At 41.8% G+C, this 25,583-nt stretch overlaps 1 protein-coding gene across 1 annotated transcript; it reads right to left on the reverse strand.

The window, feature by feature from the left end:
• Positions 1-310: 310 nt before the first annotated feature.
• On the reverse strand, positions 311-25,583 carry SUCO (SUN domain containing ossification factor). Its single transcript, XM_010140934.1, has 20 exons — positions 25,447-25,583; positions 21,690-21,830; positions 21,379-21,529; positions 19,353-19,473; positions 19,026-19,150; positions 18,496-18,563; positions 17,866-17,973; positions 16,645-16,750; positions 13,643-13,698; positions 12,609-12,700; positions 11,849-11,914; positions 9,069-9,143; positions 8,462-8,558; positions 6,304-7,467; positions 5,665-5,752; positions 4,197-4,301; positions 3,027-3,181; positions 2,584-2,675; positions 1,350-1,405; positions 311-1,201 (listed from the first exon to the last, which is right to left on the reverse strand). The coding sequence occupies exons 1-20, from the start codon at positions 25,581-25,583 to the stop codon at positions 755-757; spliced, it is 3,450 nt and encodes a 1,149-aa protein (XP_010139236.1). The 3' UTR covers positions 311-754.

The raw sequence follows: 25,583 nt of genomic DNA on the forward strand, positions 1-25,583 counted from the left end.
AGCATTCCCCGCCCGCTTCCAGCAGGGAACTACAGCAGGCAGTTTAGATAACACACGCATTCACGTACAGAGGAAAGAGCCACTGCCGTTAGTACGTCAGACCACAGCTCTGGTGCGTAACTGAAGGTGGCAGTAAGCACAATTACTACCCCTAGTGAGATCTCCTCCTCAACTGAGTTTGCAGAACCAGGATCTAGTCAGGCAAGTCCGTTGATTAGTATTTTTACAGTATCCAGTCCACGTTACTGAGTCCAGCTAAAGGCCAACACACATTCCTTTACAGCACTGTAGTGTTGCATCTTCAAAAAACGCTAGAGAAATTACAAAATAAATCAAATGACAAAACAATTCTATCTCCCCTCTTCCAGTGGCATTATAAATAGACAAAAGGCACATAAATATGGGAAGGTGCAAGAAACAAAGCTAAAGGAAGAGGATTAGGCTTTTATCCCTATTCCACCCAACAAACTGGGCTTCAAAAAAATCTCTGCCCCAGGAACTGTGAAAAAAAACCTTTATAAAATGAACCCTGCCCTCCCTCCCCCAAGCTGTTCTCATAGGAAATTATCAGCCTTGTAAAGCTGCAGCTTATAGCCAAGATTGACACAATCCCATTTATTTAAAAAGGCAGAAACCAAATTTCTGAATACTTTCCAATTAGTCGAGCTCTTCGTCTCCCACTGTCCTCCTACGGAATACCACAGACTGTTCTCAGATGAACAAACACTCTCCTGTTTGAGAAGTTCAGCTAGTTTTAGATGTGCCCAGAAACTGTCGTGACACCAAGTGTTCCCACCGCTATATCTTTGTTTCCTTTCATTATGTCATGCAGGCTTGGCATTGATCCTGATTTAGTCTGTATTAGAGTTTTTATGAGCTTCCCTTGGTCTGAAGCTTTAGACCGTCTTCGTTTTATAGCCCTCTTCTCAGTTTTTGTCTTTTGGGTCTGTCCATTGCACAGACTCGTACACGCTGAAATGCCACAAAAATAGGACTCCTCAGACTGCGACGATGTTTCAGAGCTTCCTTCGGATGGAGGACCCTTATGCGAAGAGTGATAAACTTCCCCAATGTTAGAGAAGTCCCTCTGGTTCGTAAACGGCTTCCTTCCTTTGATGTCCCCGTTGGCTATCGGATGCAGAGGCTCTGTTGCTGGCTTAATAGTCTCTATTTTTTCACTTTTGTATTTACAACGCTTTTTCTGAAACCACAAGAGAGCAGCAGTTAGGCTCTGGAAGGCAAGCAGGGCATAAAAACCAAGCCTAGGCACTGGTGCAGGTGCTGAGACATGCACCATCTGCCAGCAGGAACACGCTCAGCTTGGCCCGCCCTGCCCGCAGCCACCGTACCTTCTTCTCTGGGGAGAACTTCAGGGGTTCCACAATGTACAGGTCCTCCGGATCCACTGTAAGAGAGAACATACATTTAGCAGTCTCGACGCTGCCAGCGCTAGAACAATGCAATCCTAACTAAACAATGACAAAACATCCCCCTCATCGCACACATTTTGGCTCCTGTTATAAGTTAACGGAGGCACAGCACATGAACACTAAAGTGAAGTCGATGCACAGAGCAACTCCCCTCTGCTGCCGCGGCAGCGACATTACTTGACCTCCTGATTAGGCCACAGAAGAGAACATCCTTTGGGTGCAAGGAACAGCGTCAGCCAGCGTTAGCTTCTACGAAAACGAACCGTTACCAGTACGGCCGTGTTTAATGCGCACCTGCCCACGAGGGGACCGACACCAGGAGCATGCACACCTATCAAGGACACAGACATGCCGACTGACACGAGACCAGCCTGGCATGCCTCCATCAGTGCTCTGTAAATCACTCTTCCTAGCTGAAGCAGGGGAGAATTTGGAGAAAGCGTGGTTTTGCAAGAAAGTAGTCTATGCCTTAGCTAGTCTCTATTGCAACAGACTCCAGGTTCAAGTCAGGAGTTTTCATGCAGTTTTATTCACAGTACAGAAACCTGTGAAGCTGCACCCAGACAAGCAGTGTCAGCTGCGTACTTGGTAGTTACTATGATCTTGGGCTTGCACGATGATGACGGCCTAAGAAATCGAAATTCATTTGTCCCAAGAGTAACTGAATACCAAGAAGACCTGATCATTCCTCATACCCAAGCCAAAATAAATAGTCTAAATTTTCTGACTACAGTTGATAAATTTGGATCCTAAACACCTGCAAGTTTCAATGACAGGCTATCAGGAATTCTGGGAAGCTGGGCTTTCAGACTTCCCACATCCAGTAGTAAAAAGACAAAATGCCACTCTCTGCAAGCTTTATACACAGCCTTACAGCTGAATGCCTGCCTTGCTCGCTACCAACCCCAAGACAACATCTGTAGAGTATCAACGCTAGCAAAGACTGTGTTTAATGTTTAGCATCGTTCAGCACAGTTCTGAGAGTGTCTGGTAACTCGTTCATGAAGCACCTTGATCTACAGGACACGTATGCGAACCACTGTAACCCAGTGTGCTTCGTCATCAACCTCCGGTTCCCTGTCCCAACACCTGGCAGTAACACACCTGTTGTAAAGCACTAACGGAGTAACACTAGAGACTCGAAGTACGATACCTTCTTTACCAGCTAGCTGAAAAGACTGTGATCTGACCAGTGGAAGAGAGGTTCTTCTTTTCAAATTCATATCATCATAGGAGGAAAAACACCTAGGAAAAAAATCCACAAAGGTTTTCCAAACATCATTTTCCCAGGACTCTGCCATATGTGTTTTTCATTAAGAAAGTGCTCTGGCAGAAGGACAGACTTATTTGCAGACATGCCCAAGAGAGCCTGGCAAACAGACATAGTACTGTATTTGCCACAAGCTATCAAGGCACATTAAGTGTAGCAGCCCCAAAACGCTCCAAAGAGAGCGTTACTACAGAGCAGTAGCAGCTCTTCGCTCTCGACTGAGTTAGCAGAAAGAAGACTCAGAATTAAAGCAGATGTGCTGGTCACACCACCTTTAGGAAATAACACTAAAAGGTGCAAGAACTATGACACTAGAAAGAGCTCACCTCTTGGGGCTAGGGTAGTGATTGCTTTTGGGAATTTTGGAGAGGTAATCTCCACAGAACGGAGAAGTGCTTCTGCACCGCTGCACGCACAGCACCAAGCCCAGAATGACACAGAGAACCAGGGAAATCACAAGGTAAGTCTGCCGGTCAGAAACCTGGAAGAAGTCGATACAGTTGTTAAAGATAGGAATAAGTTAATGATACTACTATTCTCGTGTCTTAAACATTATGATCTTTGAAAGAACAGAAGTGACATGTTCTCAAGCCACCTTCCTTCAATTTCACTGAACACTTGCTCAAATTTGAGTATTTTTTCTAGAAGTCTGATGTAGTCTTGAGCAGCTTTCAGGGACTGAAAACCACTAGCTGGTAACACTGGACAAGATTTCACCTACTACAGGACCACCGTCAGTTAACGCGGCAGCTTCCAAAGAGTATTCAAACCTCTCTGAAAGGAATGCATTCGCCATAACAAAGCGTACTAAGAAAGTAACTCCTCTGTTTTACAGTTGACATGGATACAGCATTATCTCAGTTTTATGGGATGCTTTTCACCAGCTGACACTGCAGTTCTTCACAGAATAAATCCCGTTACACTCAACGACTCAGCGGGTTTCACCTTTCTGAATACCCTTCCATCTCAAACTAGCAGAAGGATTTTTTGAGTACGTTAATTTCTGAAGATTGGCAGATGAAGCTTACTAGAATTACAGAGAATGCTTTACCAATCCCTCTGATACACATCAAGCATTCTGTACATGCAACGAATCCCACAATCACCATTTCAAAGTCAGGGGCTAGTCTTCTAATTTCATTAAGAACCATTTCACAGAACAGTATCAACTCGACGCGCTACAGGAAGGCCGAGATATTAAGTTATTCTAAGCTTTACCTTCATCGTTAGCTCAGACTACAATCATGGGGCTCACAGATCTGTAGTAGAAGTTATTACCAATCTTCCTGTGCACAAGACAGCTTGAGTTACTCAAACTTTCCTCCCCCCCCGCCTTGGCCAGCTGCTAGAGCAGGCAGAAAGCAACGCTACAGACAACTTCTTGAATGAAAAACTTCATTTAAAGACTCCAGGCTTCTTCAAATTGATGTTTGTTTATGCATCCGTTTCCTTTGTGTTCTCGTGCCATACCACTTATGATTATTAATTATGATTACCTCACGTTTTAACTCCGCCACAGTTGTTGACAGATTGGAGACTATCTGCGTCATGTTGGTGAGCTGTGCTTGTAACAGCTGGATTGCTTCTGTTTGCCGCTGATCCTGTATTAAAGAGAATCATGGCCATGCTATTCAGTTGTCAGGTTCCCACCGTCATACTCTCCCACGCACCCAGTCAGCATTCCAACACAGCCAGGCGCCTTGTAGCCACATGGCCTATTAAGCATTGTTTTCAACACAACTCTTCAAACTGCTTAAGCACCACTAGTCACACACACACACTTAAAAATGTCAATATTTTTACTTAGCACATAATGTTTTGTAACATTTGCCAAGTGCATTGCATTACAATGACTTCTGCTATCTTCATTAAAGGCAAATGAAGTAGCCAGGGCCATGCAACCACTATCAGGAAGTTGAGGACTGTCACGTTACAGAACAGACATGCAGATGACCAGGCAGAGTTAAAGCCTAAGGGCTGACACCAAGCTTCCCTTCTGGGATCAGGTGGCCAGCCATATAATGCCACGAGCCCAAGCCAGCCTAGAACAAATCCCATCACCTGCTTCCTGGAAAGAACTCTCACAGGATTCTTAATCCCAGAAGAAATTAAGAAAGTGAGCAGAATTTTGGGGAGGTTAACCTAGGGAAGCACTCAAGCACCAGCACTTGACACATTTAAAAAAAAGCAGAAAAGAACATGCATAAGATCTCAGGAAATTTGCAATTTTCTTCATTGCTGATGGATGAGCCAACTAGGGGCCTGTGACTGCACTTTAGGCAGTCTGGGATTAAGTCTGCGCTGCCACACGTGCAGCAGCTTTAGTGATTATTCAGCACTGCAGGTAGTGCTGTGTGTCACAGCTGCTCAGGAAAGCTAGGATGGCAGAGCAGGGAAAACCTCCTTCAGCTCCCACCGCCTTACATCACATTTTAAAGAATGAACTAAGGCTTTTGTCACATGTGCTACACTTTCAAATGCAAATTTGACATAAGCCATCACTGTATCGCACTCCCTTCCTAAAGGCTAGGTCTCTTCAGCAGCACCAGGGCAATTGTCTATCTATAAATCAGAGCTGAAAAAAAAAAACCCACAAAAGGGTTTGTGTGAGTGGAGCTACAACCAAGAAATGAGGGTTGGAAACGACCTGGGTAACGTTTTCATTGACAGAGGCATTTAAGAGTTTTAGCCATTAATTACCAGCTGACAGCTGATTTCTTCTTTAAATACAAAATCAGGAAACAGAGCTGGAAATAGCTTTGTTCTAAAATGACTAGGAATGTTACCTAAAAATTTTATTACAAAGAAAAAAATTGGGAAGCATGGGATGGATGCTTATAAAAGGCAGATATGCAGCTCAAAAATCTGCAATTGAAAGAGAATTTCTACACCTCCTTGGCAAATCTTCCTCACAAGTAAACTTTCCTAATTAGGAAATCACTTCAGGACTCCAACAAACCATACCTGCTCTTCTGCTATCCTTGAGGTGTTCTGAAGTTTTATTATTGTTTTATTGAAAGCCTTCTGCATTTCTTCCATTTGCTTTCGGTACCTAAAACAAAGAGCATAAAGATCTGAAGCGCTAGTTCATAGAACTCCTCGGCACTAGACTCACCTTCAGGAAATACAACTATGCCAGCAGAAAACTTTTAAACACCAATACACATACAGCCCTCACAGAAAGTTTTGGGCTCCCTCTCCATGCCCCTTCTTCAACAAGAGTTATTACAGGTAACGCAGTAGTTTAACTGGAAACAATAAACTCAGAAAAGATAGCACTGTAGGTCTCCATTGTTCGGTTCAACAGCAACAGGAGGATGTGCCCTTTTGTTGAAAGGATTACGGACAGGATTAGCACTTACATCCCTTTAAAAACCCCACAGCAATATTCCTCAAAACAAATAAACGTGATTGTATCTGAAATACAGAGGGGGGACTCCTGCTGCCCGCAGATATCCAGGTCTCCAGTAGCTACCCAGGATTAGGTACTTTCCTCAGCTCGGCTTCGACTGTACTCCTTTCCATACGTGTACACTCCTTTGAAGAGCGGGCTAAAGTCACGTTTACGTACAGTAGACTCTTACCACTCCTCCTCTGACTTACCTCTGACTAAGTTCTTCTAAGTAACGGCTGCTGAGAGACATGTTTACTTCCAGGGCTTTTATGCGATTATTAAGGCGCATGAAGACGGACTCCTTTTGGTTAGACCCATGAACGAGGTTTCCGTTCGCATAGCCTAGATCTGTGGAATTCTGCAGTTCAGCATAGAAGTCTGTAGCTGTTCTCTGCGGTCCCCCTGAGACCGGAATTGCCATCAAAGCTTCTTCAGTTGCCTGATCATCCTCCTTTGTTTCAGCAGATACAGAAGACTCAGTAAGAGGCAAAACGGGTTTCTGCACTTCTGGAGCACCTTCCATTCCTTCCCCAGCATCGCTGGCTAAAGTGCCCACTGTATATTCAGGCTGCAGAACAGTCTCTGTAGGCTTTGAAATCACTGGAGTAGCAATAATCTCTCCAGTGCTCGTCTCCTTTACCTCCACGACCACACTGCTCTCAGTTACAAGAATTTCTTCTGCAGCAGAGCTCTCAGCCTTTTCTGCTTCTGCGCTCTTCTCAGCTACATCCACCTGGGGAGTTGCCCTCGGTGCTACCTGGCCTTCATCATCTTTTGCAGGCTCCAGCACCACATCTGTTGTTGGCAATGGCTTCACTTCAGAAGTAACTTCTAAGAGGAGGGATTGAGAGACAGTTTGAGGATGGCTTGGTTCCAGTTCAATTGAATCCGTGGTCTCATTACTGATCTCCTCATGGACCACACTGCTGAAGTCAGCTGCAACAGTAGATGCGGACAGTCTCTCAACTTTGCCATCTAATTGCACAGGCAGAGGCTCATCTATTGATGTACGTACAGATTCAGTCAGAACCGCCTGCGGCTGCTGAGTATCAGCAGAGTGATCTTGCCCGTGTTTTACTGCAGTTTTACTACGCTGCCGATGCATGGCTACTGCAACTGAACACCACTTAAACAGATATTCTGAAAAGGTGGAAATACAACACGCTGTTGCCATGTCACAGCAGTAGTTTTCTGTCTCAAGCTCAAACCACGATGATGCTTCTTCTTCCTGATCATCACTGGGCAGCAAGGTTACTGTTGACTGGCTTGTATCTTCTTCATACTCTTGCACTAGCTGAACAATAGGACTTTCTTTTGTCAAATCCACAACTAACTGCTCCTTATCGATCTGTGGAATATCTGTAGTAACGAGCCTACAACGGAAGAGTTCAAGACAGAATGTTACTTCAGTTTTACATGCCTGCTCTGGAAGACTGCAAAAGTAGCATTTTTTAGAAAATTAGTGAAGCTTATTCCAGTGATCGAAGGCCAGCGTGGATACAGTCAGAAATTCTGTAAATTAGTATTTTTCTCTGGTGTTTTTCAATCCTAATTTGCAAGCAAATTATTTTAGCCCTTGCTTCTGAAACAGCAAGGCTTCTCAATCAGATATTGCCCCCCTCCCTCACCCCTGAAAAGAGTCACCAGTTCAAACACCACTGATTTCTTACACAGCAAGCATTTTACCCTTCTGCTGCGATCTTCAAATGCAAATGCAAGAAACAACTTTCCCACTGACATTCCTCAGTCTCCCAGCAATCAGGAGTGCTAGGAAACCATAAAACCACTAAACACAGCACAAGTTACGTCTTCACATTTAAGAGCCGGAGTCTCAGCTTCAAGTAGCCAAATGAGTTCTGAACAATTGTAGTTAACTGGTAAAATGCCCCACAGAATGCCCATATACAACTCCTCCTCCCAACCTAATTCCATACCTTTGCATACATATTTTCATAAAGAAAATACTAGCAAAAAACCTTACGTTCCTAATTAATGCAGGAGACAACCTGCAGAACCTGGAAGAATATTAAGTCAGCGTCCACTCAAGAAATCTGCAACAGCAAACCACTCCTGCTTCGTCTAAACACAGTAATACAAACAACTGTGAAAGTCAGGGATGCATTCTGACATCTAGCCAAGTGTTAAAACAAAACATATCATAATGGAAATCACTCTAAGCAGTAACTAGACCAATACATTTCCCTGCTTGATACATTACCATTCCACAGACTTCACTAAATCCTTGCCTTTTTACTTGTTTAAGGCAGTCTGCCATATCTGAGCACTGTACTACCAAAGATGCCAGACTGCAGCGTGTTAGTCTCTGCTAGGAACGCACTGAAAACCACCCCGGCACGAATCACTTACTCTGGTGACGGAACAGGAGTCGGTTCAGGCAGCCTTAGTGCGGTCGTCGAAGTTGCAGGGCTGGCAGTAACATTTTCAGACACGCTGTTGTTCCCTGCTGCAGGGAAGAGGAAAATGTGAACATAATTCAAGAACCATGTTTGGTTTCAACGAATTTTGGGGGTCTGGTTGTTGGTTGGTTTTTTGTTTGCTTGTGTTTAGATTAACAACTGCGCTCTCAAATTAACCGCAGATGTCATTCAAAGCTGCCTGAATGAAAGTGCTACTCATGCTTTATGTATACCATGTTATGGACAGTCTCAAAATATTTCCAGGAAGAAGCAGCAAGGTAGACTTTGTAACTGGTGCTGGGTAATACAGAGAGTAAAGATTTCTGGGTATAGCTGAACAAATACGTAAGTTATCTTTGTGTTAGTTCTCTTTTTAAGTCCAGCATCTTTGTTCCACTTTCCACAGTCAGAAGGGTAAGAATTCTATGGCACTACTCAGCTATGCCATAGAAGGTGAAAAAAGTCATTGAAACATAGATCATCCAACCCCACAAAGAATGAAACAAAATAACAAAGAAATTGAAACTTCCCAGAACACCTGTTATCTAAAAAAATACCTTCAACTTCAGGTGACTCTTCACTTTTGGCTCTGAGCATGTTAGCAGCAATGTTCACCATGCTGAGGATTGCATCTGAAAGAGAAGATAGTCACTGCTCAGTAGGACACTCAGAGCCCAGCGATCAGCAACACGGAGCGATCGATTCTGTAACGCTTGCTCCAAACAATTCACAGCATAAGGACATAAAAAAATCTGGTCATTCTATTACCCTGGATCTACCTGTTACTTATACAGTCTATAAGCTAGAAACCTACGTTTGAAAGCCCGTATCTCACCTTTATCAGCAGTGAGAAGAACTCACTGATCGTTAGCCCACTGAAACAGGAACAGTCAGACAAATGGAAGAATATTTTAAGCACGGAATTTTCTGACAATCTGGGTGTGTGAACCACCAAGGGAGGTCCCAAGCCAGAAATTCAGAGTGTGAACCCCCAAACGGAGGAGGTCTCATAAAGACAGTTTGGATCATTTGTCATCATAGCACTAAAGAAACAAGTCAATAAACGTCATTTGTTAAATGAGCAAGACAGAGTTCTGCCTTTGAACACAGGATGTCCACAGCAGGACAGACACAAATCTACAGATTCAGTCAAAATAAGCTGGACTTGGTAGTTTCGCATCATACCTCCCCACTCCAATCCCAAAATATTACTTTTGGCTCTGCTACTGCTGCAATATAACAATCCTAAATATTTTAAGATTTGAAGACAAAAACCTATACTTTACAATCTGCTACCTGAACGTAGTCAAGATGAGTCAAGGCAACTGGAAAAAAACATCAAATACCCACAGATCTGGCTTAGATATTTTTTTCCCAATGATCTGTTAAGTACAACAGTTTTCTCCCCCCAAAATCCACAGAATTAAATGCAAAGAGGATCTGCTCTGTATCAGCACATATATTACATACACCTAACTCTTCGGTCTTCGTACTGAAAACAAACATCATTGCCTGGCTGCTTTAGAAGATGAGGAACAAGGAAAGAGCACCTTATTGGAAACAGGCCAAAGTTAGCCCAATTTTGCCCATTTCTTCCCCATCCACCAACATACATCTGTACTGTACGTCACATTGGTAAGTTCATAAAGTTAGAGAGGTATTGTAGTAGCAATGACAAATTTCTTAGATTCCAGGAAGCTCTGTTCAGAGCCTTGATTCTGTCCCTCCTCCAAAACAGGTCAGAAACTACATTCCTGCATTACACTGTTTATCAGGGGCTGCATTCTTTGAAAGGTCACGATAAACAAAAGATGTTAAACTTGAAATAGGAATGGTTTCTTATTATCGCTGGAGAAGCAGCAAGAGAAGGAGAGTTAAAAGCTGGTATAGAAGCCTGCCAGTCTATGAGAATGGCAGGGGAACAAACAGCGACCCTTACAGCTTAGACTACAAAATACTTCTGAGATTGGATGTCTGAGGAGCCCACTGTCTCCTGAGGGCTCTCTTCCTCACCACACATCAGTCTATTTAAGACAAATGATGCAAAATGGAAGTCCATCTCATTTGTCTAAGCACGCACATATAAAACACCCACCACAAGAGCAAATGACATCCATGAACTTAGTATTCCTTCAGAAAAGGAACACTGATGAAAGATCTCAATAGAAATACCCACCAGGATGAATTAATAATGATCCCTGCAATGTCTCAGTGCTCAGCTGTCTAAAGCACTATCAGGTGCTTCAAGTCTTTTCATCATAGCTTGAGTATTCAAGAAAAAATCAACAGAAAAGTCACTGTATTTTTCAGACAGTAAACAAAAACCCTTGCAGACAGAACAGGTGAATATGCCTCATCGACACAGATAGAAACTTTGGAAGTCACAGAGATAAGCAGTGTCAGGGAAGAATGTCCTCCTTTCACCTGTGAGCGGCTAACACTGAGAAACAAACTGCCTCTTCCACCGCCTCCCCTCTGAAAACCGCACTACACTGTGTAATATTCCTAGTGACGACCATTTTGTTCTTAAGTGACAACGGCGTTCCAGGAAAGAACGCTGCTCCTCTGATCCACTATGGTTTGGAAGGAAAGCCTGAGCCCAAAGAGCAGCCATGCTCATGCAAAACTGCACTGCAGTACCAAACCTCCCCTGGCTGGGACACAAGAGTGGTGCAGTGTGAGAGCTCTTCAGGAGCTGTGTGGCAGCTGATGTTACCCTAAATAATTCAGCAGGTAAAAATACCATTACAACTGAATATTCACATATTCTTAGCCAAACTCCACACCTGGAGGATTTCCAATAGAGAAGTGACAAGAGACAGTCAAGAACCATTAGTTCTGTTAAATAAAAAAAAAAAACCACACAGATCTGAGAAAGAGCACAGAAGCTACAGTATTAAAGCCTTCTCAGAAAGCGTTCTCCATCCCTTCCTTCCAAGCCATACAAAGTAAATCTCTATATTGCCTCTGATAAACAAAGCACCTTAATTAACCACAGATTTCCAAGTACTGAGTAATAAAGGTTCTACAGCACTTCAGTTTTGGATATATACAGCCCTGTGTAATATTTGAATTATTTGAAGTGCTCAGGATCCTCAAGTACAGAAAGTGCAGTTTCCAAAAAAGAGAGACCTGGGAAGTTCTGGTTTTAGAACGCTTTAAGAACAATACCCCAACTTTGAACTGTTACTGTTTATTCCTATGCAACTAAATAGGAATCACAATTGTTTCAGCAGATAAGAAAGTCATTGCTACTGCATGACAAAATGTCATTCCACTTTAAGGTAGCTCATTTTGTTTCAGCACAGCAATATTTTTTCTCGTAAGTCATACTCACTTGTAGCAGAACCGAGGAGATTTTTTGAAGATTTTTCTTCCCCTGTATTGTAATCCAACAGGTAATCTATGTATAAAGAACATCACTTATGGCTATCAAAATTAAATGTGTCACAGGCAGAGACAATAAATCTCAAGTTTTAACATTCACTCAACTATGTCAGTTTGACAGCGTGAAAATAAAGCTACAGAAATAAAATTAAATTTCAGTATGTAATCTCTGACCTATCAAGCTCCAAGCAATAAGAAACTCGAGCATCATCACATAGGACTCATCATAGATACACCAAACAGCTCATTGAGCTTCTTCAGGGCTTTGCCCTCTCCTCCTCCCGAGGGCTGGAAGCAGGTGGCTTCATATTTTTTGTTTAAACACAAAGTCTGCAAGCCAAAATAAGCACCTTCCCAAAAGCTTTCAGCATTCATTGATCATACTGAGGAAGTGGGCTATGGGCACTAATAAAGCTGTTGTGTGTGAGCAGCTTTGATGATTTTACTTATGCTTTACTACTTTTACTTCCACTTTACTACTGTCAGCAAATGAAGATACTATTGCCTTGCCTGCCAAGTTTTAAAGCGACTCTCCAAAGATTTACAACACATTGTTTGAAACTTAAAAGGATTGTTGGATAAGCCCAGATATGCTGTCAACAAGACTAAGATTAAATTTAGCAGTCAAATCATTTATCAGACGCAGGAAATGAGGAGCCAAACCAGCACAAGACATCTCTGAATGGCTAAAAAATGCAGAAGTTGCTTACCGTAATCTTCATCAAAGAGTTCTTGTCGTTCAGACTGATACTGAGAATCAGCTATTTCTTCGTACTCCTCAACCATGCTAGTACCAAATACCCTATGAACGAAGTTTGAAAATAAAAACTTCGTATTAGTCTACTAGTGGTATAATTACTTGACATAGTCTATAACGAAATAAGCAGTATCAACATTCTATAATACATAATAAGTTAGATAAGTTTCTTTAAGGAAACAGATAAGCAATAACTGCCTTCAGTTACCCAAGATCAAGCAGCAGGTACAGTTATTTTCCCAAACTTGCATCCAGGGAAAGCACGCAATGTATTTAAGTTTTGCACCAAATCAAGATCCTGGTTTTAATTTCAGGAATTCCAAAGAGACTTCTCCTCCTTTTAACTTGAGCTCGTAACTAGACTCCCTTGTCTTAAGCTCTCAACAAGCTTACGCCTCCTCTTCAGCTTCACCTTTGACTAACTTTAGGAGTGTCTGTTCATGTCTACCTCACTCTGCATACTACGTTCTCTTTGGCCTGCTCTGCCAAAAGCAAAATCAAATCAATCCAGTTTAAAGCAGTCTTGCAAATTGAAAATATGGTTGGGTTTATAACACTGAAGTTCCATGTTCAAATCCTGGCGTAGCTGTGGTAGAATTGAACTTGGTTTTCAGTACAGTACAGAGGCTGATTATTCTGAGCTACACACACAACGTTGTTCTGAATTAGATATTCCAAGCATTACTAACCATGTGTACCCAGCTTCCCAAAAGGCTCCTCTAAGGCTGCTCATGCTCCTGTTTCCTAACATCCCTCTGGCAAATATAAACTATTCCTTGCATATTGGAAACGCATGAAAAGCTTCAAAGCTTCTTTAAACAGATGTGAATCACGCTACGCAGCAGGTCAGCTCAGCAGCTGCTGCAATTCACAGTATTTCTAAATAACTTCAAACTGAAAACTAGAGTGTTGCCCAAATATTACTGAAACACTCTAATCCTCACTGCTAGGAGGCAGAAAGACAAAACAAAACACTCAAGACTTTACCTTATAAGACTTAAAGGACAAAAGTGTTCTGATCCAAAGTGCGATATCAACTCCACCTGAAGAATAAAAGGTACTTAAAACAAAACTCCAAAGACCCACAGAGTCCAGAGTTCATTTAACATATATTCCCAATCTTGAAAGTGCAAGTTTTTTTACTCAAGGGATTTGAGGGTTGCCCATAACAGAAAAGACTCTGGGAGATTTGTTCTTGCCATGCATTAAAGTTGCAGTAGAGTACACCCCAAGCCCCATGCATTCGTCATTCCAAAGGAAGAGGTTGCTAACCTTTATGTACTTGATGAACATCTGAAGCGAGAGAAAGGAAAAGAAAAAAAAAAAGATGTCAGTACAAAAGCTGAACACATGCCACAGGCAACTACAGTCTTGTTTTTAATTCAGTGCTATAAATGCCTAAGAAGAAGGGTTATGAAGGACAAAGTTGCAATAGCACCTCATCTGCCTTAGGTAGCAGGATTTCATCGAGCCTTCCTACCTTGCAGATAGAAAGTAACATGCAACAAGTGTGGTATTAATGAACTTAACGAGACACAGTTTTTCTAGGCAGCTCGACTGCAGACAGAACACTGAAGAGTGTTAAATTTACTAAGTGCATTTTGCCCCCTTAAAGAGCAGAGATTACAGAAAAAGACTAAAAGGAAACCCCCCCCTCACAGCATGCACTCAGCATACTGCTACCGCTCCACATTCAACATACCGTGCTTCAATTTACAGAAACACTACAGGAAGAAAACATACAGCGCATCTGATATGTTTGGAAGCTTCAGTCACCTGTGTGTTCCAGGGAGAACTTGCCTACACACTGCTATTTAATCTACACTAATTTGCAAGTGTAGAATGCATTTGTTAAACCACCATGTAGACACTACCAGTGAAGGACTGTAACAACCTGCAGGTGAGGGCAAGATAACTATTCCCATAAAAGCACTCTTAAAAATTTGACATGAGTTAAGCCACTTCAAAAATAAATTTTTTTACTCTTCTGTAGACTAGGCACACTTAGAACTTTTACTTTTTGTGATCTAAAGTAGAAGCATTACAAGAACAACTCTTTGAAAATTTTACCACACTACGTTATCGAAGGGAGAACACTGTGCCGCCAAGGGATTAAGTGCTGAAGCATCTAGTGTCATTCTGGAACTTCACTGGCAAGTTCTGGAACTTCCAGTTACCTTAAGATATTAATTCAGCCAGAAAGCAGAATTAAAAAATAAATGAAATCTTTATCCTGTGACTTATGCAGAATTTTGGGGTAGAGAACTTAGATAACTACTCTTCACAGCTACTTCCTCATGGAAGCAAAAATGGTAATTCAGGAGCACAAACCAATTTTTGTTTTTTGGCAGCTGCATAATAGGAAGATAACACATCACTGGAAAGGACATAAAAGGTCTGTATTTTAATTGAATTTAAACCTCCACTACACCCCGATATCTTCACAAAGGCTTGCATCCAGTGCATCCAAGTGCCACATTATTTATGGAGTTTTATTCTCTGAGCCTCCCGAGGAAACACACCTTGCAAGTCATTTGGAAGGCACAGAGATTACGGCAAGTGCTGCCATAGCTGTAAGCATCGTAATTTGCACGAGCTGCAGCTATGAGTGAAGAAGTGTAAAACTGCACTTTGAGCCTATTGATGACAACCAGAATTTGGTTCTTCAGATTCACTTAAAACGGTGTCCCAGTCTGAGTTAGAACAGAACGAATTCCGTTCAGTGGTTTGGCTTTTCAGCTCGGTCTAAGGAACTGCACTTTCTGAAGGTAACGGCATAGTTTTGCAGACACTGTCTGCTTCTAGAAGGGGCTGGGATGCAGAAAGGCTCTTGCTTGTACTAGTTTCTGTGGAGACCAAGGTCACTGCTAAATCCTGTGTCCCACATTGGGGTGCAGTGGGTGAGAGGCCACAGCTGCAGGGAGGAGCAGACAGCACAGGTGACCCTACGCTGACCAAAGTGTTCCATCCCATAGACACCATATCCAGTGGTACTAGTTTCGGTGGAGACCAAGGTCACTGCTAAATCCTGTGTCCCACATTGGGGTGCAGTGGGTGAGAGGCCACAGCTGCAGGGAGGAGCAGACAGCACAGGTGACCCTACGCTGACCAAAGTGTTCCATCCCATAGACACCATATCCAGTGTAAAGCTGAGGGGTCATGAGGGTCAACCCCTCTTCTTCGCTGGCCAGCGCTGGAGGAGGACTCTATCCGTTCTGCCTTAATACCCAGTCCATGAATCCCTGAATCCAGTTCGGGAATCCAGCTCCTGCATCCGGCTCCCATCTGCTGCTGAGCCCAGCCTGGGCCTTCCCCAGTGCCTGCCCACAGCATCAGTGGTGACGGTGATATGGTTACCGTCAGGAGGGTTGGGTTCAGTGTCGGTTTTGTGTATATTTCATTTTATTGTTATTTTCATTAAAGCAGTTCTAGTTTTCTTTTCCAAATCCCTAAGACTCTCCCTTATTCTCTTTCTCTTCCCCTTTGGGAAGGGAGAGAGAGTAATAGAGAGCCTCTGTCATCTGTCTAGTGGCTTTTAACCCATGACAAACTGTACCGCAGGATACAGCACAAAGAATATGTATCAAGAAATATGCATATTCCAGTCTGTGCTCCAGGGTGTGAGTATACATATATAAAGCAGGTACAGCCAGGAGACAAAATTGGTCAATACTTCTGATCATACATTCAGGAGACAGTTGGTTAAGTCAAGTAGAACAGAACACTGGATTTTCTTCATTCAGAAGTCAGGTAATAGCTGCTTCCTCAGATCCTCTCCGTTTCCCTTGTGAGGAAGGTAGCATCCTTCCGATTGGCCATGCGTGAAACCCTTGTCACACAATCACATTAGGGCCACTAACGAAACTAGTGCAATTAACAGTAAAGCATGCTTTGCTAACACGTTTCTCTGGAGGCTCTGGTATGCAGGGTAAGCCGAGCAAACCCTTCTTTCCCTGAGGAGCATGGATGCTTTTGCAGTGTTAAGTTACCTTAACGTATTTTGCATACATCTGTTCATCCAGAGGAAAGCTTTGGACATTCCTCTCATCCCTGGCATGGAAAGTGCCTAATTTAATCCATTTGTTCGTTGGGTACCTAGAAAAGAAACAATGCGAGTCAGCTAACGAAATGTGAGAACTCTCCGTTTACAGACACTTGCTGAAGTTTCCCAAAACACCTTTTCACAGAAAATCTTTTTTTCACTTGCAAAGATAGCGGCAACGTGTTTTTTATTGAAAGAAGAGCTGCAAGATACAGCTAGTGGCAACACAAAACCTCGGCAGTAACTCTTCACATACTTAAAACACTGTGCAAGCCCTAGAGGAACGAAACCCTGTACTTGATCCAATTAACGAAATTCAGCCAGCCTACAGCAAAGTTTCTGGAACTGAAAAAAGTCACCTCAGATGAATGCTGGACAGCATGACACGTAAGTGATAGGCTGTAAATATTACTGTAAGCAAGCGGCAAAACACTGTGAGCAAAGCAGAGTTAGAACTAGGCAGCAGACCAAGTGCTGAAAATTAGAATCTACACACTTTAAGCACTGAAGAAAAAAGTGAGGTTTTTTGATGCACTACGTGAACGTCTCCTCTTTCACATACCAGAATAGTCTGTTCACTCCTGGAAAGCAGTGGGGGTACAACATTGCCTAAAACACGACAAAGCCACCCTTTAACCAGCCATTCGGCCAACCAGTAGCATTGTTACACCTTCCAATTCCTAAATAGTATACCGCTATTTTTTCTTTTTAATTAACTTGGAGGTTTTTAGACAGAGTTCAGCATTGAAGACAGCCACGTGAAAATAGCCTGAAAGACAAGGGAGGAGACAGCCCACAACCCCAATGGCATTCTGTTAGGGAATGTTCATTTTATAACCTGCCATCTGCTACCTGGCTACCATATAATTTCTGCTGCTTCACTGATATTTTTCAAGAAATTTTTCCTTTTCATTTCTAAGGTGGCAAAGAAAAAATACAGGAAGCATGGAAAGAACTCAAGCCAAGTATTCTAGGACCTTGCAGTTGCCCTTTGAATGTAAAAGAGAACCTGCTAGTAACTGATAATATACACACACACAAAGAAAATCCATGTAATTTCACAACGCATTACACTTTGCATCATAACAGGCATACACAGACCATGTTTTACTAAGCCATCCATTTAATAAATATTTTTTGTTCAGAAGGGTGGGTTTAGATAACATACCTGTCACTAATAGACACCAGAAAGTCTTTAGGGGTTGAAGAGAATAATTCATGATTTGCAATGTCAAGCTGCTTTACTTGGACTGGCTCACAGAGCTCAATAACAAACCTTGAAAACAAACAAGAAATAGTAAAAAAAAAACACTTTTCCTTCTACAACTGCAATCTTCAGCCCTTTACCTTGTTACTGCATCCTTCACTGGGTATAAAAGAACACTACAAAAATGCTGTACAACAAGGAGGCATCACTTGTTACTCCCTCCAGATTACTAGTGATACTTACGGACATAACTAAGTAACTCTAGATAACACCTACAGCTTCCTCCACCTTGTACTCCACGAAAGCTTCCTCCACCTTGTACTCAAAAGCAACAAGTCACAGAACTGAAACTAAGGATAGCAAACATCATTTAAACCACACCTGAAATGCCAGCTGGTATACAGTAAATTCTGATCATGTGTCCCACAATTATCTGACAAATGGGAAAGAAACCAAAATCTACCTGAACACTCAGCACTTTCTCTTCTGTAAGATTATAATTGTGCAAAAACGACAAATATAATTATGCAAATATAAGTATGCAAAAAATACAAACCATAACCACCCCTGTCATAAGGCTCAGGAACCTACCAGATTTTAGTACTGCAAGGATTTAGCATATAGAGGTCCATGTTTTCCATCAAAATAGCTGAAGTGCTCTGTATAAAGAAGGAAATGTCTTAAATTGTACGGTAGATACTAACTCAGCACCAAGGTTTTTTCCCCTCTCTCCAAAACCAAGTTTCATATCAGTTATGTAGACTAATACCGAGCTTCACAACATTTAAGCAAGATAATATATAGGAGACAGTAGGCCATACTACTTTAGGGCAACCACAGTGAGTTGTTTAATACAACTTTGTATTTTCTGTAACGAGCAGACCCTGCTCCCCCTTCCAAACTCACTGAAGTCATCAACTTCTTGACTGCAATCCCTCTTAGAAAGGGACAGATCATAGTTCATGCCCCATTTTTACAAAAAGTCACAATAAACCCAACACAGAAATACAAGTTCACTTCAGAAATCTATGTTCCGTTTGAAGGAAGTCTGTGCACTTTGTACTACTTCTTGCATAAGAGTGAACAGAAATAATGCACACTAATAATTAGTAAATGCTTACCTTTGCCTCTGGATTCGCTGCCAAAATTTTCGCTCCACACTCTACAGAGGCATAGTTATTTCTATTTTTCTGAACTTTTTTTGTGGAATGCTGCCCACCAACAGCAGAAGGGTGCATTGACTGACCTAGGAACAAGAAGATATTGCTACCATAGCAAACCACACAAACAAACAGTATTTTCACACAATAAATGCTACTAATTATGTAGTTCTGGTAGAAAAATGGAATTCCAGGCTGCATTCCAAATTGAGACAATTTAACTATTCAAATCCGATACAAGACGGAAGTGGTCTGTACTCAGACCGAACTAATGGGTCCTGAACTTACTCTTCTCTTTCTCCACTTCCATGACTTTCTTCTTCCATTCATCAAATGTTGGAATGTCTCCAGGGTCCTTTGGAGTTATCACCGACGTCGGGTCAATTTCGCCTGTTTTTTTATAGTCTTTCTGCAAAACAAAGAGGCACCATTTGTAAATATTCTTCAGGACCAACAATGAAAATGAAGATGAATTTCAATGCTTAAAAAAACCAAGTCTGCTCTCATCAAGTCAACAGCAGATAATCATTCAAGCCCATGTTAAAAACTTAGTGCCAAGCCAAGCCCAGAAGCCAGAAATAACATTAAGATCTCCCAAGAGAGTTAGATTCTTTCACTGAGATGCTGGTGTTTTTTGTGGCTAAATACATTTAAGTAAAACATAAGCATCCTGTCTCATAAAACACCTGCTTTTTCTTCAAGATTTTTGCTCTTCCTCTTCCTAAGGAGAAGAGGTTTTCCTGTAGCAGAAATCTTCAAATATGAATGCTGGTCATGACAGAACGCGAGATGTCCCCTGGAGTTTCCAAACAACTCAAATGACATTTTACGTAATGTTTAATGACCAAAGAAAAAATTGTTTTGGACTTGCCTGACAAAGCAGCAACCATTTTAAGTTAACCATATGCCACACCACTCCACATCATCTCCTTTGTAGAAACACATTCCCAGCACACCACTAGACATGCGAAACTAGCTTTTCTAGACACTTCAAGCATAGAGGTTTTTTGTAGACAACATTTTACGGGTAGTTTCCAGAAGGACTCCGTAGGCTGCCATTTTCTTTGCATTATAGCAAGAACTATTTCACATATAGTTCTGTAGCTGAAAGCCCTCATAAAAGAGCAAAACCCACATATTTGGACAAAAGCAGAAACAGCACTTTAGATGTGGCATACTCCAAAATACCTTCCTACATGTATTTAGAAGTGAGAGGACCTAAAAAAACCCCAACTCTGTATCTTCCTCTTTCAAGAAAGTTCAGGGTATAAGATACTCTCCGAACTGTGACAGAAGTGGTAACAACACTGAGTAAGCAAAGCCAAATCACGCTCTTGCTTAACTATGACATCAGGCCAACACCATAATTATTTACATTGCAGCCTTTAAAGCATTAAAGAAGGAAAATTTTGGCTTTTTTTTTAAATAATGGTTTACACCGATTTGTTTGTCATAAGTTATTTAGAGGACTCTTCCGGACTGCTTGGAATTATTTTAAGACACGCTGTACTCTGTTCAGTAATCTTGGGGGAAAACTTCTTCGTTTAAAAAAAAGAGAGTTATCCAAGTTACTAGTGACTGTTTAAATGTGATCCTAGAACAGCAAAAAGTGATATTGTCACATCTGTGGTCACTCTACCTATTTTAAAAAGGTAAGCTTTAGCAAGTGCCTCACGGTAAGAGCCTAAAAGCTTACATACATACACCTAAGTGTAAAAGACCTGCCTAGCTAAGTATCCAACTAAGGGCGGCCAAATAACATGCCAAGGAAAGAATAAAAACACACCAAACAGTTTGTACTTCTACCAACTGTCATTTTTGCCCCTAGCCACATGCTTGCTACTGAGCAACTTCCTGACTCGGTCAAGATTCAACTCTCAGGCAGCTTTTCTACAAGCTTGCCTGTACAACAATCCCTTCTTCCCCCACCCCCCTTTTTTTAAGCCTATGTAAAAAAATACAGCATCTGCAGCATCCTGTAGGATGCCCCAGCTTAACTATTTGAACATTTCTTCTGGATTCTGCTCCAGATAAGTTATACTTGATTTCCCAAAGCCTTGCATTTCATGAGACTTATCTCAGAAAAGCTATTCTGCGCCAATGACCAACCTCGCTGCCCTTTTCTCCCAGCTGATTACAACCCTTGTGAGATAGCAGTATCAGAACTGCACACAGGGCTCAAAATGCAAGGGCTATGCATTTACACAGTGGCAATCAGAAAAGAGATGGATCTCACTCATCTTTAACACTGGTGATAACCTAACAGAGGGCATTAGTCTCCTCTGTGTACCGAGTGGATGTCAGCACTGCTTACCTCCCTTTTTAAGTTCTCAGAGGTATTCAGAGCAGATTTTTGCTCATCTGCCCCCTTTTCAGCTGCTGAAACTTTCGACTCAAACTCAGATTTTGTCGTCTTTCCCTTGCCATGTGAAGATGATATGTTCTCTATATGCTGACCTGCAAGGCTGAAAGTTTTAGGAGTATTAGGACGTACGCAACGATCGCATTTTCAGCCATATGCAATATTAAATACAAATACATGAATAAGGAAGGACACGCAAGGCCTGGACAGAAAAGAACAATTACTTTAAATTAATCAAACTCACAACCTACTTCAATACTCACCTTTCTGGTGGACTGACAAAAGAGGAAGGCTCACTCTGGGGGTCAGCCTCAAGTGTCCCACCAATATCACAGTCAGCTTCTGACTGCTCAGCTTCACCAGAGCTGACTACAGGGATATCAGCACGGGGATTTTCTATTGCACTGAAGGGAAAGAAATAGCATGCTTTTTTACTCTTCTCGTAACACAAGTAACCCTCCTCATCAACCGTGTAACCAAAGATATTTGAAAGTCCTAAAAAAGCAACAGTCTTACAGAAATAATTAAGAGGAACAAAGTATGCTGTACTTGTGGAACTGCATTCTCTGCTGTAGCCACGCAAGAACGGAATTTCCCTTTCCACACTGTCTCGAAGGAACACAAAGCCACCTTCTCACCTCCCAGAACTCTCACCTACCATCTTACCAAACACTACAAAGGATGATTTTTTCCCCATCATCACTACAAATTAAAACCAGCTTCAGAGTCACCCAACTGTCGGCAATTTTCCCTTTCAACAAAGGGATCAAAACATAAGACTTGAGTCCACCACCAAAAGCTCTTAATGTTCTCAAGTCAAGGGGCTGCAGTCAGAACAGAACTTGGCTAAAACTAGAGGAGAAGAGGGGTGGCGAAATGATACAGTACAGCCAGCCTGACTTCCCTGCCACTAGAATTTTCTTCCTAGTGTAATACAAATGAGGTAACACAGCAGACCATTATTGAAGCTGCCCCAACAGCCTGAAGCACAGCCACCCTCCCTCCCCTGCCACTAGAATTTTCTTCCTAGTGTAATACAAATGAGGTAACACAGCAGACCATTATTGAAGCTGCCCCAACAGCCTGAACTAGCGAAGCTGACACTGCTTTACTTGCTCTCTCCCAGAGAAGCTGAACACACCGTATCAGACAATTCCTAAAGCAAAAACTGAAAAGAAAGCCTCCCTATACGCCCTTTAGAAATGACAGAAAGCATGAGAAAGAGAAGACGGACCAATAACAAGTTTCAGTTGACAACTTCTGTGACTGTCCTCTCTTCTCCAGTACAGGGATGACTTTCAGATTGATTTAGAAGGTTATAAACCAGATCTAAGTAAAAAGCTTTATTCTGCCTCCTAAACTTCAGCAAAAGTTTTCTTCAATATCAGCAAACCAGGTTAATCCAATTTCACAATACAGAGATGCCAAAACACAAATGGCACACTGGCAACTTAAAAGGGATCTTTGTTTCTGTGACTGCTACAATTATCAACAGAAGCAGCTGCAACAAACCCAGGCAGTTAATTCTAGTACCCTTCATAGGATGAAGTACCCACAGCACAAAACAAAAACTCATAGGTATTCAAGCTTTTTTTTGCTATGCAGCAAGTCTAGCAAACACTAGGAATGCAAGAATTTACTAGCTACAAACAGGGAGTAGTTTCTCTGAATGCCCCAAAACACACACATCTGAGATGCACAGTTCAGTTCTGCATGTAACATTTTAACAACTGAAGTAAGGTTGACCATTACCCTTAAAATTAGTAAGCACAACACATTCTTGATCTTAGTGGATAATGAGTAATTACCAACTGAATTAAATATGGGACAGGTATGAACATAAAAATACTGATGTCAGGGTGTACCTGACTGGCCTCAAGTAATTAATTTTGGCAGAAGGCAAGTACACAAGCCTAAAAGCTGTAGTGCTCTCTCTCCTTCGAGTACTTTCATCTGTCAGTAGCTTTGCCTTAATCCTTCAGATGCATTATCAAGCTCCCTTTGCATGGCAGCTGTCTTTACTTGCAGCTAGAAGAGAAGCCCAGACTATTTTTCCAGAAGTTTTCCCCAGATGAGGTCTGGATAGAAAAGCTACAATCAGTGCTATCCTAAAAAAGTTTCATTACACGGTAAAAAATAGTTTGGAATGAAATTACTTCCAGAATATTTTGACTAGGAGGTCCTGTTGGAGTATCAGACCAGTAGCACCTAAGGAAGCTGGACTTTGTCACACCGATGGGAATCAGCATCTAAAGACGAAAGAGGCTGCCTGAAGATGACAAACGCGACTGAGTCTTTTTAAGTATCTTGTTTAACTAAGGAGTTGGACTACAGCTAATATCCAGTTTTGGATATTAGATCTAGGCTGTACAAAAAGAGACCACCTATTGCCATTTAAAGCTCAACTAAAGTTTGAAATAATGACTCAATATGCATCTCTCCTACACTCATTCTACCCTTTCTTCCTGAAAATGGTACTCGTCCCAGAACCCCACTGCCAAGCATTGACTAATGTATCAGGTGCACTTCCATTTTCATTCGTTTCATACTTCAGAGTTCACCAGTCCAGTATTCCCCAACTAAGACAGCAAGACTCTTTTCAACAACTGCAAGACACCAAGCTGAGTGCTCAAAAGAAAGTAACACCTTGAAACTCCTAAGACCTGACAACAGTAGGACTCACAACACATTACATAAATCAGGAATCACAAAAGCTATAAGAAGAAACACGCTGAAATTACATCCTAGTTTTATAATAATTGTGAATTTGGGAAGCTTGATTTTTGAAGACCTGTAATTCAAGACACTTCTGAAGCACCAAAGGGTGCTTCAGCATTAACCCTAGCAGATTAGGCAAGATCAGTCAGCAGACAAGATTTCCAAACCTTTCCTATGGTAAAGAAACTAAGCTTGGTAAATGAACTCTCTTAAAAAAACCCCAACAAAACACCAAAGAATTCTACTTCATTTTTCATGTGTTCAGTTGCTATCCACCAAAATACTGGATCTTTATCAACCATCAGAAGAACACATTCCCCTTTGCACACACTAAAAAGCCCAGGAGCATTCTGTCCAAGTACCCAGAAGTACACAGACATGAACTCCCACACTACAGTTCACACTTGATAGCACAGCATTCCACAAAAAGAAGAAGAACTAAGCACATCACCTCCTGAGGACTGCCTGCAGCAGTACTACTGTACTTGTAGTACTTGTGTACACTACTAAATACCAGGACTACAAACCCTCTTGGTTATGTTTATACTAAAATTTGACAGCCTATCAATTTCACCTCTTAATATCAGAAGACTGCCCTGTTTTTAAGCCCTGGAATAAAATTCTGCAAAGTTCTTCCTTAACTGAAAGCAGAAGCCGTCACTGAAGCAGCCTTGATGCTTGTTACCACAGATGTGAACGCACATTTGTGAAGGGCAGAAATCCTAATGGTGAAGACCTGAGGGCTTTTATAGTACAGATTATCTAGCACGTAAAACACATTCGATTTTTTTTTCATCAGAGCAGCAGCCTAGAAACTGATAATGGCAATAGTATGACAGTTCGTGCAAGTACATAACTCTTATTCCACACGCTGAATAAATGATAGCATGTTCCATTAGCAGAGACTTCCTTAACTGAAAGCAGAAGCCGTCACTGAAGCAGCCTTGATGCTTGTTACCACAGATGTGAACGCACATTTGTGAAGGGCAGAAATCCTAATGGTGAAGACCTGAGGGCTTTTATAGTACAGATTATCTAGCACGTAAAACACATTCGATTTTTTTTCATCAGAGCAGCAGCCTAGAAACTGATAATGGCAATAGTATGACAGTTCGTGCAAGTACATAACTCTTATTCCACACGCTGAATAAATGATAGCATGTTCCATTAGCAGAGACACCATAAACCAAAGTGTATAGCAGTCTAGTTTTATCCCTACTAAACCTGATGAGGCAACCCTTTTAACAACATCAGAGTAAGTGATATTCTCTCAAAGACCAAAACAATAGAACAAAAGCTTACTCGGGCTGCGAGACTGGAGGTATCTCTGAGGTAGGTGAACTGGAAATGTTTTCAGTGCTTGCAACTATGCTAGACGAAGCTTCGTTTAAGTCTACTGACGACGGAGTCTCAACTTCAGGCTGGCTTGGTTCACTCAT

This window comes from Buceros rhinoceros, unplaced genomic scaffold (genome assembly GCF_000710305.1).
Source record: "Buceros rhinoceros silvestris isolate BGI_N320 unplaced genomic scaffold, ASM71030v1 scaffold2808, whole genome shotgun sequence".
NCBI classification, from domain to species: Eukaryota; Metazoa; Chordata; class Aves; order Bucerotiformes; family Bucerotidae; genus Buceros; species Buceros rhinoceros.